Source organism: Rhinichthys klamathensis, unplaced genomic scaffold (genome assembly GCF_029890125.1).
Source record: "Rhinichthys klamathensis goyatoka isolate OS25496 unplaced genomic scaffold, OSU_Roscu_1.1 h1tg000478l_1, whole genome shotgun sequence".
In the NCBI taxonomy this organism is placed as follows: Eukaryota; Metazoa; Chordata; class Actinopteri; order Cypriniformes; family Leuciscidae; genus Rhinichthys; species Rhinichthys klamathensis.
Genome location: NW_026606966.1, coordinates 60,915 through 78,285, shown reverse-complemented (window position 1 = coordinate 78,285; position 17,371 = coordinate 60,915). Strand labels below are relative to the sequence as shown.

The window sequence follows — 17,371 nt, the reverse complement described above, 5'->3', positions numbered from 1 at the left end:
TCACACTGAATGTCTTCTTCGGCACTAATAGCCTTGCAGCACCTATTATAAATATTTCATCTTCTAGCATAAACTTTATAAGCCACATGTAAATCCACAAACCTGAAAGATCTGCTCTTAAAAATAAAGGGTTTTTCATCCTGATGTTTTAGAAGAACAGTTCAATCTTTTATGCCTCTTTAGCTAATTCCCATAGCAATTTCCATACACACACCAGTTGCCTATGATTGGACTTCTCTCTTATTAAAAAAATCATGTTTATTATTATATGGAATTCAAAATTCAAAAAAGACCATGCAATTGATATCATGTATTATGTTGCAATTCGTAATGAAGTTATCAGCCAAATGGTGATTCATGGCAATTTATGTCTTCGCTAAAGTCAATTTTGACTCGCATTTGGCGCTTGAAGAGTGTTAATGTTGGACTCTGGGCAAGAGCTGTTTTAGGAACCGTTCTTGTAAAAACTGGAAAAATTACCACATTGAGGAGTTGCAAAAGGAAAAGTGACAGTGCATGCACACATGTAAAGCAGTTACCTGAGGCCTCAGACTTGGTTGGACTGTCCTGAAGGCCATACATCCAAACTGAGGGCAGCGGAAAAGAGAGGAAAGGAAAGAAATGGAGAAGAAAAGGAGCACAAATGTTAGTCGGAACAGAGTGGGAAAAGACACAACAGCCAGCATTGCATGTTTTCAAGCTACCAAATCCAGCCAAAAGTAACCTTTTTTTATGTCCTGCAATACAGACTTCCTCCAAATTTGTGACTTGTTCATAGGCCATTAGCATTAGCTTTGACACTATGAAAGGAAACTTCCAATTTAAGAAATGATATACATCATAGAAAATGAAGCCAAGTTTTAGGACCATTTTATTTTCATCCACATTTAGATTGTTGAAATGTGAACAAATGTCATGGAACACAGCAATGAATATCATGCTCCCAATGATTTGTTTTTATTAAAACAAATTTAGTGCAACAAATACTATTAAATGTCCCTTAAGCTAAATGTGTCTTTTTTCCACTACAAATAGGCTTCATTTTCTTTATGCAATCCCTCTGCCTAACACATCTCAGCATCTTCTTACAGTTTTTCTCAATTGCTAAAACACAATTTCTGAATCCTTGCTCCTTTTTCTGAAAACATTAAACACAAAACCTCATCTTCAAGCACTATTTACAAAACCTCTGACTCTTCTTGCAAAATGAAACTTTCGCCTCAAAACAGTTTTACTTGTGTTCAAAATCAAACACTGCTCTCAAATCATAGACAAAGTGATCAAAATGATATACACTATTAAGCAGTCAGTAAACAATACACCAAAAAATAGAAAACACATTGTTCAAAACATACAGTTCTCGAAAGATATCTACTGACGGCTATTCTGTTTGTAGACTTACCCGTGACACATTACTGTACCATCAAAATTTCAGGGAGAAGTACATTTTTAATCTTAAAACAAATTTCATATTTGTCCGTCATTGTCTTTTGATGAATGAAAACATCATAGTAGCGCAAAATTGATCAGAAATTACTACTCTGCTTTGCTCTTTGCAATTTTATTTGTTCTTCCTCCTTGTACCCCTATTTTTACAGTACAGTGCCCTGCATCTCACAAACTTCTCCTTTGTCAGTTCTATTGTTTGATACTGTAATGCTTGTTCTTTGTTGATATGAACCTGCAAGTGCAACCAGTAAAATCTATTGAGCATTCAGTACTATAACAAATGGTACTGTTACAGTAACGATGTTCGGGGCCATATAATTTGTTCATTGTACAGTATACAGCCTACAATGCACTGTACTACAGTATACAATACTAAAAGGGACAAAAATCAAAGGAGTAAACGTGATCAGTGTGCTTCTTCTTGTCTTTGGGCATCATTTGAAACAGGTTAAATCAATTTTGAGTGGTTGTGTTCAATCAATGACATTTGTTCTCTATTTGTATTTGATCATTGCCACTTGTGTTTACCAGTATGGATGACGTGTGCATTACAGTGCAGAATATGTTTTGAGAATGAGAATGTGTTTAGCGTTTTGCTGAAAAGTCTAAGTAAGATCTGCAAATTGTGTTTTGCCATGTGAAATAGTTTAAGGTATTGACAACAGACTGCACAATTAGCTAAATGAGTTCAGGCAACTGAGAACTGTGTTCAGCCAATGGGTTTTAGTGTTTTAGCAATTGAGAAAAACTGTAACTGGATTTGCCAAATATCCCATACCGGATAAATGGTAAATAGTGCAGTGAACACACAGCTTAACAGAGTTATTAAGCAAGGCGCCATCTGGTTACAATACCCATAAAGCGTCACATGCTGTTGAAAAACAATGTGACTGTGTGTGTGTGTGTGTGTGTGTGTGTGTGTGTGTGTGTGTGTGTGTGTGTGTGTGCGTGCGTGCGTGCGTGCGTGCGTGCGTGCGTGCGTGCGTGCGTGCGTGCGTGCGTGCGTGCGTGTGTGTGTGTGTGTGTGTGTGTGTGTGTGTGTGTGCTCTGACAAATCTATTGCCTGGAAAGCAAGTAAGTCTGAGTTTAAGGGTTTGAGTTCACAGCAGAGTTTCCTAATATCTCCTCTGTTATCACACACACAGACAAATCTCCATCAGGAAATTAAATGTCACACGTCACTATCGGTAAAAAATATGAGAAGGCACCGGGGGAGACGTCTCAGCTGACGGGAACAATTACTTTGTTTTTATAACTTATTTCTTTTCAACACTTCAATGGATTCCCGGCAAAGGCCCTTGCATGCATGACACCAACAAATGAGGTGTAATTGAACCTGTGTAAACAATGAACGCACTCAAAACTGGCAGGATTCAAGAGGCACTCGCCGTTGCGTTTATACCCCACAGGACGAGCCTCGCCCAATATCCCTCCACCCTTCCGTTCCATTCAACACCTCCGTCTCCTAATCCATTCATTCCTGACATTTCTTTCCACCTACAGTCCATTTGATTAACACAAATAAAAACATAACATTTGATCCATGCGGTGGTTAGCCTTTCATAAACATAGGGATTGTTTCCCACCCAAACCCTGATCTGAACACTGAAGAATGGCATCAGCTTAACAGGCGAACTGGTGAATCACTCACAAAAAAAATGTCAAACAAATGCCATGGTAATATTTTTGTCCCCTTTTGGCTTCAAAGGAGCACTAATAACTTCCAAAACTTTATCAGATCTAGATTCAAAATCTTCTAGGTTATGTTAAACATCATTGCGGCATAAAGAGTTGCAAAACTATAATTTTGTATACGGGTGTCAAAAGTACTAGTACTTTGGTACCAAGTTGACAAAAAAAAAAAACCTCCACCTTTCCAAGGGTCTACTCTGCTGTGATTGGTCAGATGGCTCAGTCTGTTGTGATTGGTCCGCCGCTTAAAAAATGCTAAACGCCTATTAAAATATCTGAATTTCAGCAGTGTAGTGATATGAAGAGTAACGATGGTGTCGGTTTTTATCGTATCAATTCGAGCCCGAGTCCTCATCCTTTGAAAGTGCATGCTAAGTGGATTTGCTTTCGCAGCGCAGAAAACAGCGTCTTCTCGACAACACAAACCAAACTCTACCAGGCCTCGGCTACAACTACAGTGTTTGAGGGCGGGTTAAAATAGATGTTGTTCACGGGCAGCCAGTGAAGACCATAGGCTGGCATTCGAGTCGGAATAATAGCAGGCATAATAGAGTCACTTTAACTAAACAACTAATAACGAGAAAGGGAGAAAATAAATCTTTAAATGTTCTTCATTTATTTACGCTCTTCATTTCTGACTGTTCACTTTAAAATAATTATTTGGAAAAACTTGTTTTACTTCACAAGAACATTTGCTACATTCCATAGTATTTTTAGTACATATATTAACTTAAAAAAATAAATATATGAGTTGTTATTCCTTTAGTTTTAAAATATATTGAATATTGAATTTTTGTTTCGCTGTCATGACAATCCTTCCTAGTTTCCAGCTCAGGGTTGATCTCGAGGTCAACGCTGTACTCAACCTTCATGGAGTTTGAATTAAACTGACTCAAGTGCCTTGGAGGTCGAATAATTAACAAATGCTCCATGCCTCCAGATCCCTCCCTTTAGTGAAGCTCTTCACATCTGACAGATATTAACTTTCCACCTCTCTGACCCTTCCTTCACACAGAAACGCTGAAACACTCACTGTTATGAACATATCCTCAATCTCTCCCACTCCCACCAATGATAAATCCACACACACACACACACACACACCGGCGATTAAGCTCAGGTCACTGCTGTTAGAACCGAGTGAACGTCTGTTTTGGTTTCTCTCACTGTAATTTACGTCTCTTTCCTGACCCCAAACGGTCAACCTACCTTCATTACAGGAAACATGTCTTTCTTACTTTTGTGTGGAAGGAATTGTGTTTCACCCATGCTATTGTATTAACATAAACACATCTGAAGATAAATACAAAACTTGTGGATTTTGGACATCTTTGTCGAAAGAGAGAGACTCTTTGATCTGTGTGGGTTTAGACATCTCTTGGCATGAGTATTCCTTATAGCACACTGGAGATATTTTGGGCGCTATGTAAAAGACGGTTATGTTGATTTGAATATTTTGAACTGATTCAATTGTTGGCTATGAAGGCTCAGCATGTAGACTGCAAAATCGAGAAAATATCAACAAACTAAAATCAAACCATATGCTGACCAATTGTGTTTTGGCAGAGAGGTCATGAGACAGAAAAGACTGCACACTTAAAAAAAAAAAAAAAAAAACATCTCTTCAAATTTTTTTTTTTTTTTTTTTACCTATGTCGTACTTTTATGCCCCAGTGGTTGATTTTTAATATATATATATATATATATATATATATATAATTATTATTATAAGCAGTTCACATTAAAACTTTGGAAAATATTTTTAAAAGTAAAAAGTTTTAAAAAATGAAAAGTCTTTTTATTCTATTGTTATGTGCATTTTGTCATTTTTCAAATATTTTATTTTTATTTCAGCTTGTTCAAATCTTATTTCATTCTCGTTTCTAAATTTTTGTTTAGTTTGAGTTTCATCTAATATTTATATTTTGTTTTATTTTAAGTTGTTTATTTAAAATGTTTTCTTAAATAGTTTTAGTTTTAGTTAACTATAAAAAACACCGAAAGAGGGTTTCTTTTAAAAACAAAAATAAATCCCTCAAAATCCATCATATAAATGTTTATATTTTTTTTAAATAATGATAATCTACACAAATACTGAAATAATCTTAATTAATTTTATCAATTATAATGTATTGTTTATATAATTATAATAAATATATAAAATGCCAACATGCCCACTGAAAATTCAGCTTCCGTTTATAGATTTCAGTTAAACATAATTCTGGAGACAGTATCATTTTTACAATAATTACATTAATTCCTTTTAAACAAGCCAATTTCATCAGAACAAATGCCTGGAACAAATTTGAATTAAACATCTTGTAATTTTCCAACATCTCTAATTGGTCAAACTACATTCATTAAACATCATTAACAAGAACTTTCTTAACTATAAAACCACACTGACCTATTTAAGCCCACTCCCTATTAATAGAATAGACAAACACACCGCACATACATACACAAGCATGACCATTCCTCTCAAACTAAAACTATCCCTCCTCCCCTAAAACTCCCATCTGTTCTGCACGCCTCTCTCTCTCTCGTTCTCTCTCCATATGGCCCCTCCACTCCTCCACAGAGCCCTGAATCTTGTGTAAACAAGATTAGCTAGTCCGACGTCACACTGAACACACTCTGCCACGTAAACCAGGGCCTGTCTGACTGACCCCATTCCAGCAGAACCCCAAAATCCACCCTCCGTATTTCCCTCTTCACATCTGACTCACACGAGCAGAATGTGGGGAACTGCAATGCGTGTCCTTTCCTCACAGTGGATGAAGGGCCCATACGGGAAGACATCTGAACAATCTAAGAAGAGTGTCTGTAAAAACATCCAGGCACCTGGAGCCTAGTGGTTAAAGCTCAACCCAAAGATTCACGGAGGTATGATTTGTGAACTATCACCACTGGGTCTTTAAGATACTTAACCTCAGGCTAACCTCAAGGGAGATTGGATTGATAATCTATAAGATGCGTTGGGCAAAAGTTGCAGCTAAATGACAAATTAGCAGAAAAACGTCTCGGTTACGTATGGTAACCCTCGTTCCCTGAGTAGGGAACGGAGACGTCTCGTCGGAGGAGTTTCCAGCAAATTGGGATCACGCTAGGGAGACCAATTGCCTTCGAGTGAATTCACTCGTGAATTGAAACGAGTGAATTAATATTGGCATGCAAGACTTGCATTCCGCGCCCCGCCTGCCAGTGCGGGTATAAAGCGGAAGCGAGCGCACACACATATGCTTTACGCTGAGGAGCCGGACGGTGTCCAGTCCTCCGCGAAGGTACAGCAAGCATGGCGACGGGACGAGACGTCTCCGTTCCCTACTCAGGGAACGAGGGTTACCATACGTAACCGAGACGTTCCCTTTCGTTAGGGAACTCCTACGTCTCGTCGGAGGAGTTTCCAACGAATTGGGATCCCTAATAAAACGCCATGGTGCTGGCCCCTTCCAGCGCCCAGCCTAGCTACACGCCTAAGCAGTTTCTTAGTTTTCTTTACGGCGGGAGCTAGCTAGGAAGAGTCACACTGCTGTTCCGCAAGACCCGCTCAGTGGACTTTTTGGATAACACTGGGGAAGCGTGCCCCGTAGGAGGGGACGCTGCGGAGCCCGAAGGGAGGCACTGGAATAGACGTATGTACTAACCCGTAGGGTAGTGAAACATACGGCAGTCCTTGAGGTAGTCCCAGCCCGAGGGGTGGGAGGGTACTCAGCAAGGACGACAGAACGCGTCTGTCGAGGGGAAGACACGGAGCTAACCTGGAGGGTAGCTGGAACGTGGAAAAAATGGGTCACCGAAGGGACCACTGTAAGGCCACCCAGTCTAATAACAACTCACACGAGAGGTAGTAGACCTGGCGCCGGGCGATCCACCTCGCCTGGCGCCGGAGGGGTGATGGAGGAACTCACGAGGTTAACCGTTTGTTGGGGAACCAACGGAGCAAAAAAGACGCACGTATCCGGCCCCTGGGGTGGGAATGGCGTAGCAAGCCGACATACCTAATTCCTCGTGCTACTGGCCGTAGCGAGTACACGGGAGGAACCGGTACAACACGGAGGCTATAAAATCTAGCGAACGTGTTAGGTGTCGCCCAGCCCGCAGCTCTACAGATGTCTGTCAGCGAGGCGCCTTGAGCCAAAGCCCAGGAAGCGGCAACACCTCTAGTAGAGTGAGCGCGCAACCTGGGAGGACAAGGCTCACCCAGAGACTCATATGCTCTGGTGATAGCATCCACTAGCCAGTGGGCTAACCTCTGCTTGGAGACAGCATTCCCCTTCTGCTGGCCTCCGTAACAGACGAAGAGCTGATCTGAGGTTCTGAAGCTTTGCGTTCTGTCGATATAAACCCGCAGAGCGCGGACGGGACAAAGAAAAGCTAGAAAGGTTTACGAGACATCGCCAAAGTTCGCTTTCTCGGTGCTCCTATCTCGCAGGGTTTGCCGTTTTCGGCGACACTGTTGGAGACTGTGCCCAGCGGATCTCCACAGCTCAGAAGCAGGTTGAGGAGGCCAGAAGCTGACCCGATATGCTGTCGACTCACTCCTGGTTTCTCCTCAGTCTGTTTGTCGCCATGGGTGTCAGCCCCCTGTGAAAAAGATGTCAGCCAGCTTTTTCAGTCAGCTCGTTTTTAGAAAGGCAAGCGAACAACGTGCCGACGTGGTCATGCTCTCGTAAGAGAGCATAAACCACCCACGAACACAGTCTCAGCATGTTTGCGATGTGCTAGAGGAGTGAGGGTTCCGAGGAGATGGTCTCGTCAGAGAACGCTCACTGTAATCCTCTAATCACCAATGCCATTAGCCAAAATAGCCCTCCACCGTTGGCCTCCAGAAGAGGAACTAGATTGGGAAACAGTCAAAGGCGCACATCTAGAGCGCCGAATGACGCGTGCTGGGTTGCCATGACAACCCGCGCTGTCAGCCGGCAGCTCGACGGCACACGGCACGCTGAGCGGCTCAAGCCCTTATGAGAAAGGGGAGACGAACAACGCGCCGACGTGGTCAAGCTCTCATGAGAGAACAAACCACCCACGAACGCAGTCTCATCATGCTTAAGCCCAGGCACGTGAAACAGTGATCGTGGCCATCAAATGAGGACAGGAAACGACCGCATCCAGAAACACACGGGTGAAACGTCATCCTGAAAAGGACGCGATCTTCACCCGTGTTGCTCTTTTCACAGAAAATGCTCCCTTATTGTGCTGAAGCACACAGGGATATACGCGGCAACACAGCGGGGAAACTGCAAGCCCGCTGTGCGCACTCAACCGATTACCAGCTGTGACAACAGCTCTTTGAAACAACAGCAGATCGCGTGAAGCAGCAGCTGGTCCCACCAACACAGAGAGGTCTCGGAGAAAACAGCAGACTCGTTGAGCGTGAAGATAAATTATTAATCTTGAAGCTCATCCACTCAGAGGACACCACCGGTCGGCTCCGAAGCTAAAAGCATATGTGTGTGCGCTCGCTTCCGCTTTATACCCGCACTGGCAGGCGGGGCGCGGAATGCAAGTCTTGCATGCCAATATTCATTGGCTCGTTTTAATTCACTCAAAGGCAATTGGTCTCCCTAGCGTGATCCCAATTCGTTGGAAACTCCTCCGACGAGACGTAGGAGTTCCCTAACGAAAGGGAACTATCGCTTTCCTATTACACTACCGTTCAAAAGTTTGGGGTCAGTAAGATTTTTTAAAGAAATTAATACTTCTATTCAGCAAGGATACATTAAATTGATCAAAAACATTTACAATGTTACAAAATATTTCCATTTTAAATAAATGCTGTTCTTTTGAGCTATCTATTTTTTCAAAGAATCCTGAAAAAAGTGTAATAGTTGCCACAAACATATTAATTCCAAAAAAATGCAGATGGGAGTGTAAAGTTCTGCGAGTGATCTACTGACGATGAGCAAATTAAAGAACACAGACGGATCATTTCCATAATGACCAACACAATCTGCCAAGAGCAGAAACTAGCGTCTGGTTTAAGACGTGTTTTTTGGGGGGCAGTAAATAAAGGCGCAAACACCAGTACATCGACGAGCGCAAACCTTAGTAAATCACCTTGCGTGATTCATTTAAATACTCTCCTGCCATAAATTTTGCCTCTGAAAGGGAAACTCCTACAAATTAATGCATATGCAATAAGGTCAGCCACAAAAATAACCCTGTCCACGCCTTTTCTCACTGTGTCTCTAGTAAAACCTGACAGTAGTTTTTTAACGCCAAAAGAGGGTTTGCAAACTTTTAGTAAATCTGGCCCTACTGTATATCTCAACAATCGTTTGAAACAATGTTTTGAAGCACAAAACTATGGGTCAAAATGACTCAAAATGTTGGAGCAGGTCACATATAAACCCTATTGTGAGCCCTGAAGGACAGATCAGATGGTTTTGGCACACTTAACCTAATCCTCAGGGTTTTGAACTTCTGAACAGGTGGTTTGTGTCTTCAGGCTGACATAAGAGCAGTTCTGAGAGGACAGTCTTCTAGCAGCATCAGGCCAAAACTGATCCCTATTTGGGGCTTAAGTGTCTTAAACCCATCTGCTTGTCAAGATGGTCTGTCCCCAAGGAAAACGGGACTAACGAGCTAAACTGAGCTCTTTAGGGTCTTAGAGAGTTATGAAACGTACTTATTGAGTTTACTGCATTATAATGGAAGACAAAAAACTGACTTTGAGGGATCCGTTATGGGCAGAATGCGTACTAATCACAGATATGTAATTTGACTATAAGTAGCAACAAACCATAAGGAATATCAGAGCAGTTTAAAACATTAACTACTACTTAACCATAAATGGTTCCGTTGAGTCTCTGACATTTATTTGTGTAAAGCCACACAGCTATCGCGTAATGCTATTGAATTATGCTCTGTGTGAGTGATTATATTGTAATCATATACTGTTAAAGGGCACCTCAGAGGGAAGCAAAGCCCCTGTCTTCCTGCCACCGTAAAGCAATGCAAGTTTACTTGTGACCTCTCTCTTTAAACTGTTTACCTCAGCCTACAAGGAAACCCTTCTTTAGTTTGTGAGTCTCTATGTCAAGGCAATATCAAAGTTTTTCTCATGATACACATCATTTCAATTTGATTATATGCATTTCTCGTCAATTCTGGAAAAGCAAACGCTTAGATGTCTTCCTGAACAGGCCTATTTCTATTGCAAGAAGATATGCTTTACTTGCACTTTTATAAAGCATAAGCAGAACGTCACTACTTAAGCAATGAGGTACATGCAGTGAGAAACCATGCTATATTGTGAATACAGTCACTACTATATAAATTAATAGAGGTGAATAATACAACAAATTTATTAAATATTATTATTTAAGTAATACTGGGTTAGTTCAGTATTACTGAACCGCTCTTAGTTCAGAAGCCCATTATGAGACACAATCAATCAAGGACAGAGACGTTGAACGGCATGGCACAGCCGGGGCCCCACCCTGGAGCGAGGCCCGGGGTTGTGGCTCGCCTCCCCCCATGGGGCCCGGCCGGGCTCAGCCCGAAGGAGTGACGTGGGGCCGCCCTCCCATGGGCTCACCACCTGCAAGAGGGACCGTAAGGGGCCGGTGCATAGTGGATCGGCGGCATTCGAATGCGAGGGCCCCGGCGACCTGATCTCTGGACATGGAAACTGGCTTTAGGGACGTGGAACGTTTCCTCGCTGGCGGGGAAGGAGCCTGAGCTTATGCGGGAGGTTGAGAGGTACCAACTAGAGATAGTCTGGCTCACCTGCACACACAGCTTGGCCTCTGGAACCACACTCCTTGAGAGAGGCTGTACTCTCTACCACTGTGGAGTTGCCCATAGCGAGAGACGACGGGCTGGTGTGAGTTTGTTTATAGCCCCCCAGCTCAGCCACCATGTGTTGGAGTTCACCCCGGTGAACCTCCAGAGGGTCGCTTCCCTGCGCCTTCGGATCAGGGACAGGTCTCTCACTGTCGTCTGTGCCTACGGGCCGAACGGCAGTGCAAAGTACCCGGCCCTCTTGGAGTCTTTAGGAGGGGTGCTGGAAAGTGCTCTGACTGGGGACTCCGTCGTTCTACTGGGGGACTTCAACACCCACGTGGGCAGCGACTGTGACACCTGGAGGGGCGTGATTGGGAGGAACGGCCCCCCTGATCTGAACCCGAGCGGCGTTCTGTAATTGGATTTCTGTGCTAGTCACAGTTTGTCCATAATGAACACCATGTTCAAGCATAAGGGTGTCCATCAGTGCATGTGGCACCAGGACACCCTAGGCTGGAGGTCGATGATCGACTTTGTGGTCGTTTCATCCGACCTCTGGCCGTATGTCTTGGACACTTGGGTGAAGAGATGGACGGAGCTGTCAACTGATCACCACCTGGTGGTGAGTTGGGTCCGATGACAGGGGAGGAAGCTGGACAGACTCGGCAGACCCAAACGTACTGTGAGGGTCTGTTGGGAACGTTTGGCCGAATCCCCTGTCAGAGAGATCTTCAACTCCCACCTCCGGCGGAGCTTCGACCGGATCCTGAGGGAGTCTGGAGACATTGAGTCCAGGTGGACCATGTTCTCCACCTCCATTGTCGACGCGGCCGCTTGGAGCTGTGGCCGTAAGGTCTCTGGTGCTTGTCGAGGCGGCAATCCCCGAACCCGGTGGTGGACACCAGAAGTAAGGGATGCCTCAAGCTGAAGGAGTCCTATCAGGCCTAGCTGGCTTGTGGGACACCTGAGGCAGCTGATGGGTACCGGCAGGTCAAGCGTGCTGCAGCCCGGGTGGTTGTGGAGGCAAAAAATCGGGCCTAGGAGGAGAAGGACTATCGGTTGGCCTCGAAGAGATTCTGGCAAACCGCCCGGCGCCTTAGGAGAGGGAAGCAGTCCCCTAGCAACACTGTTTAGGAGGTGGAGGTGGGCAGCTTTTGACCTCAACTGGGGATATCCTCAGACGTGAAAGGAATACTTTGAGGATCTCCTCAATCCGACCAACATGTCTTCAATTGAGGAAGCAGAGGCAGAGGGCTCAGAGGGGGACTTGTCCATAACCCAAGCTGAAGTTACAGATGTAGTTAAGAAGCTCCTCGTGGCAAGGCACCTGACTACCTCAAGTCTCTGGATGTTGTGGAGCTGTCTTGGCTGACACGCCTCTGCAGCATCGCGTGGCGGTAGGGGACAGCACCTCTGGACTGGCAGACCAGGGTGGTGGTCCCTCTTTTCAAGAAGGGGGACCGGAGGGTGTGTTCCAACTACAGGGGGATCACACTTCTCAGCCTCCCCGGAAAAGCCTATTCCAGGGTAATGGAGAGGAGAATTCGGCCGATAGTCGAACCCCGGATTCAGGAGGAACAGTGGGGTTTTCGTCGCGGTCGTGGAACACTTGACCAGCTCTATACCCTCTCCAGGTAGCTGGAGGGTTCATTGGAGTTTGCCCAACCAATCCACATGTGCTTTGGGGATTTGGAGAAGGTATTTGACTGTGTCCCTCGTGGCGTCCTGTGGAGGGTGCTCTGGGAGTATGGGGTCCGGTGCCCTCTTTTAAGGGCTGTCCGCTCCCTGTACGACCGGAGCAGGAGCTTGGTTCGTATTGCCAGCAGTAAGTCAGACTTTTTCCCGGTGCATGTTGGACTCCGGCAGGGCTGCCCTTTGTCACCGGTTCTGTTCATAATTTTTATGGACAGAATTTCTAGGCACAGCCAGGGGCCGGAGGGTGTTCGGTCTGGGACCACACGATTTCGTCTCTGCTTTTTGCGGATGATGTTTGTCATGTTGGCCTCATCAGACCAGGACCTTCGGCGTGCACTGGGACGGTTTGCAATCGAGTGTGAAGCGGCTGGGATGAGAATCAGCACCTCCAAGTCCGAGGCCATGGTTCTCAGTCGGAAATGGGTGGCTTGCTCGCTTCAGGTTGGTGGAGACTTCCTGCCTCAAGTGGAGGAGTTCAAGTATCTTGGGGTCTTGTTCATGAGTGAGGGAAGGATGGAACGGGAGATCGACAGACGGATCGGTGCAGCTTCTGCAGTAATGCGGTTGATGTACCGGTTTTTCGTGGTGAAGAAGGAGCTGAACTGCAGGGCGAAGCTCTCAATTTACCGGTTGATCTACGTTCCTATTCTCATCTATGTTCATGAGCTGTGGGTCAAGACCGAAAGGACAAGATCTCGGATACAGGCGGACGAAACGAGATTTCTCCACAGGGTGGCAGGACGCTCCCTTAGAGATAGGGTGAGGTGCTCGGTCACTCGGGATGAGCTCAGAGTAGAGCCGCTGCTCCTCCACATCGAGAGGAGCCAGCTGAGTAGTCTAGGGAGAGGAAAGTCTGGGCGTCTCTGCTTAGATTGCTGCCCCCACGACCCGGCCCCGGATAAGCGGAAGAAAATGGATGGACGGATGAATGGAAGTAATACTGTATAATATAAGCATGTATACTGTTGTTACTGAATGTGATCAGTTTCAACGCGAGACTAGAGCCAAATCACAGCCGTGCGGATGATCCGAAAAACGACAACAAATTTTATAGCTTTTATACAACAATTCAATAAACAGGAAGCTAATAATGTGTAACTTACACACAATATTTCCAATAACTTAGTCTGTTTTTTTTTCTCCGCCAACTGAAACAGTTCCACACAATTCCACAACAGCATTGTGTGTCTTCATGCAACACACAGTTTCGTTCATGAATGAATCAGCATCTTTGAAAGAATCGATTCAGTGAATGACTAGTTCATAAATACTGGCTGCATCCGAAACAGCATACTCTCTTGTGTAGGTTCTTATTTTGAATAAATACTTACTTTGCGAGTGCTAAAAAAAGTCTGTTCTATATAGTCTGAATATGTGTTGTATGAATATAATCCCCACATATACATTCGCCATGATGTCACTGTCATGTGACCTAGCAGAAATCCTATCACAAATCCTACCCATCATATGTACAGTAGTAGTAGTAGATCATCTCGGTACTTTTTGCCTATACTCTTTTATGAGTACTATGAATTCGGACAAACTTCTTTTGTCACATAATGTTGTCATAATTTCACTTACAATATAGGGAAGAATGCGATTTCGGATGCAGCCTTTCACTTGTTTTGCTACTAAAAGAATCAGCAAATGAATCTGCCAGAGGATATACTGTAAGGACGCCTAAAACAAGTTTCTTTTTGATAATGACACTCCTCAGCTGCAGTTTCCACCTGCTAAACTCTGAGGTAATTCATTCGGTTGGAAACCAAAGAGCCAGACGTTCAAACTGACAGAAAGATGGGGACCATTTGAAACCACAGATCTTTAAACATAAAAATAAATTACAAATTTCCAAACATACAAAATGCATACTTGAATAATTAGTATAACATCTTCAGGATGTTATGCACTTTTAGCAAACACAAATGATTACTGATGTCTGACAGATGAGCATCCAGTGGTCATCTTAAAAAACAGAATGGAAAAAGAGGATGATGTTGATAATACAAATTCCAGTGATCCAACAGACTAATGATAAGTGGTTACATATGATTTATTGTCAAATGAGAAGTGAAGGGGGAAAAAAAACAACAGCTGGAATTGCTCATTACATCACTTCAGCTGCTGGTCAAATTTAATCCAAATGTTAGCAATTTTCAAATGTTGTGAGAGCAAATAAATGTGAATTAACAAACAGATGATGAATGGAAAGACAAATATTAGAAAAGACACTGCAGACCATATAAATACTGCAAGGGGGCAAAACTATGTATGTTTCTTAAGAATAACTATTTACTGGTCTAAAAAAACAATACCTAAGGGTGGATGTTAGTCTGGATAAGGTTTTGACAAGACTAAAATGATCCAACCTGAAATCCCCATGAAATCCCCTGAAAACCTGAAATCACCATACTCAAGGACGTCTTTATGTCTTAAAATAATGTCTTAAAGGCACAGTATGTACAGTAAGTTTTGCTACTAGAGGCGCGCATGTGTGTGTGTGTGTGTGTGCGTGCGTGCGTTTCCTAATTGAAATTATAGATACATATAAGCTTTTCAGAATTGTGAGATAAAAAAGTCGCAATTAACTTGTAAAAAAATAATAATTTATTATTCCATGTCGGAAACAAACTTCCATAGATAAATGTTAAAAGGACAGAAAATAAAATGACATCTGGAATTATTTAATACATCAAAACAAAAACTAAATCCAAATGGCGAATTTCAAATATTGTAATAACAAATGAATATGTGTGTGCAAGCGGAAAGCAAACAGATCAAAAACGGAAAATGTTTCAAAGGGATGTGTGTGGGAGAAAAGACAGGAACTCCAATGCTCACTCCAATCCAAATTACATTAGTGTTCAACTGTGTGTGTGTGTGTGTGTGTGTGTGTGTGTGTGTGTGTGTGTGTGTGTGTGTGTGTGTGTGTGTGTGTGTGTGTGTGTGTGTGTGTGTGTGTGTGTGTGTGTGTGTGTGTGTGTGTGTGTGTGTGTGTGTGTGGATCCCAACTGCAGAACGGCTGTTCACTCACAAAACACACACACCCTAGCATGCTATGCAAAGGAAACTTGGTTTAATCCTTGTCATAAATCAGATCACTGTGCCTTAACATTATAATAACAAAAATAATGATACATATTTATTTATACATGCACATTCAGAAAATAAATAAATACAAATAAAAAAGCACCAACTGCTAGCACAGGTTGGTTACATGCTTTTCTGTGCCTTCAGCTAGACGACTTGGCTGAGACCACTTTGGCAACAGTGTGAAAGTACAAATGCACATACTTTCATGTGGCTTTCTTTCAAAATCCTGCCAGTTATTCCCAAACCTTTTACAGATGACACTCCCAGAGCTCTACAAACCTCTGAGTCATGTCCAATTCTTAAAAGAAACTCAGTCAAAAACCCTTTCCCTCCCCTGAGTTGAGTGCAAAACAGCAAGTCATTCAATGCCGCAATAACAGGGAGGGCATGCTGAGTTAGTGAGCAGTACTTAAACCCGGCAACAGGTTTAACACTGAGACGAGAGGTAAATAAAAGGCTGTCTTACCTGACTTGCGTTTGGATCCATAATCCCTGTAAAAAAAGCAACAGCAGAGTGACATAGTAAGTCACAGTGATACAATGTCCTGCAGCAGACAGCTGTCACACACATACACATACACACACACACACACACACACACACACTAGAGATGCAGTGAGAGCAAGACGTGTGCCAGGGCAGGGAGCGAGTCTGTGTTAAGATCGAAGGGGCCAGCTGCTATCGCCACAACATCTGATCATGTGACCCAAACAGAACCATGGCTCTTTCTCTATCCTTTTATCCCCCCCTGTCCGTCCTCTCATCCTCCGGCTCTGGGATAAAGAGGGCGGAACTCTTAACACACCCTAATTAATAGATCAGAATGACACGCGGCCTGTGTGTGTCGCCTATCCATCAGCGTAAAATCAAGTTAAACTGTGACGAGGGATGAGATCTATTTATGGAAAATGAAGGCAATGTGGCAAACAATAAAATTGAGCATAAGTGCAGACACATACAGTACAGTTGCATCCTGACAGATGCAAAATGGAAAGATGAATTATGAGACAGAAGCACAAATAGAATAACTATATTTTTTATGTTTTCTAAAGAAATGTAGTGGTATTTCTAAAACTCTGCGCCATAATGTTGGAGTTGGCCTGAGAACTTCACATAGGCGGTTTCTAAGTGGTGGCTCTCTCTATGATATTGTGGTTATGTGCCGATGGTTAATAGAATCACTAATAACATTTAAAATCAATAAAGAGCATCTTAAATGCATCATTTCCACACTTTTATGACTGCAAAGTATGGGAAAATAACTTTAAACTTGATTTAAAATATATTTCCGTATAATTGCTTTAAAAAAGTGTTTCTCCTGACATTTCAAGCGGAGAGAAACATTCAAGTCTGTTGACTGTATTTTTTTAGTAGCCCTACTATTTGTCACTCAACACTCAAAATAATTTAACGCAAATAAATTAGTGAAGTTGCGCCATTAACATAATTTGCGTCACGGAGTTAGATGATCCACGAGAAAGGCAGAAATTTCTATTCTAACCCTTTACACTTCACTTATTTGTTTGCGAACAGATCATTTTAAGCCTCTAAACTCTGGGAAAGTTTTCAGTCCAATGATCCAGTATGCGAATTCATTCAAACAATCAGTCCAAAACAGCGCTAATGTAAAGAAAACCAGGCTGATGGCAGGGAGCATAGAGACTCACGTTGAGATTTCAGTGAATTATTCTGCTTTAAAACACGAGCA

At 43.1% G+C, this 17,371-nt stretch overlaps 1 protein-coding gene across 8 annotated transcripts in view; it reads right to left on the bottom strand.

Annotated features, from left to right (window-relative positions):
* sh3pxd2aa (SH3 and PX domains 2Aa) overlaps positions 1-17,371 on the bottom strand; it is a 96,808-nt gene that overhangs the window by 33,069 nt on the left and 46,368 nt on the right. For 4 of the 8 annotated variants that reach the window (XM_056237117.1, XM_056237118.1, XM_056237121.1 and 1 more), the window contains exons 5-6: positions 16,130-16,155; positions 540-587 (exon numbers count right to left, since the gene is read on the bottom strand). In XM_056237117.1, coding sequence (XP_056093092.1) covers positions 540-587; positions 16,130-16,155 — 74 coding nt within the window. Of the gene's footprint in view, positions 1-539; positions 588-16,129; positions 16,200-17,371 lie in introns of those variants that run through there. The other 4 variants (XM_056237119.1, XM_056237120.1, XM_056237122.1 and 1 more) reach the window with 2 other exon arrangements.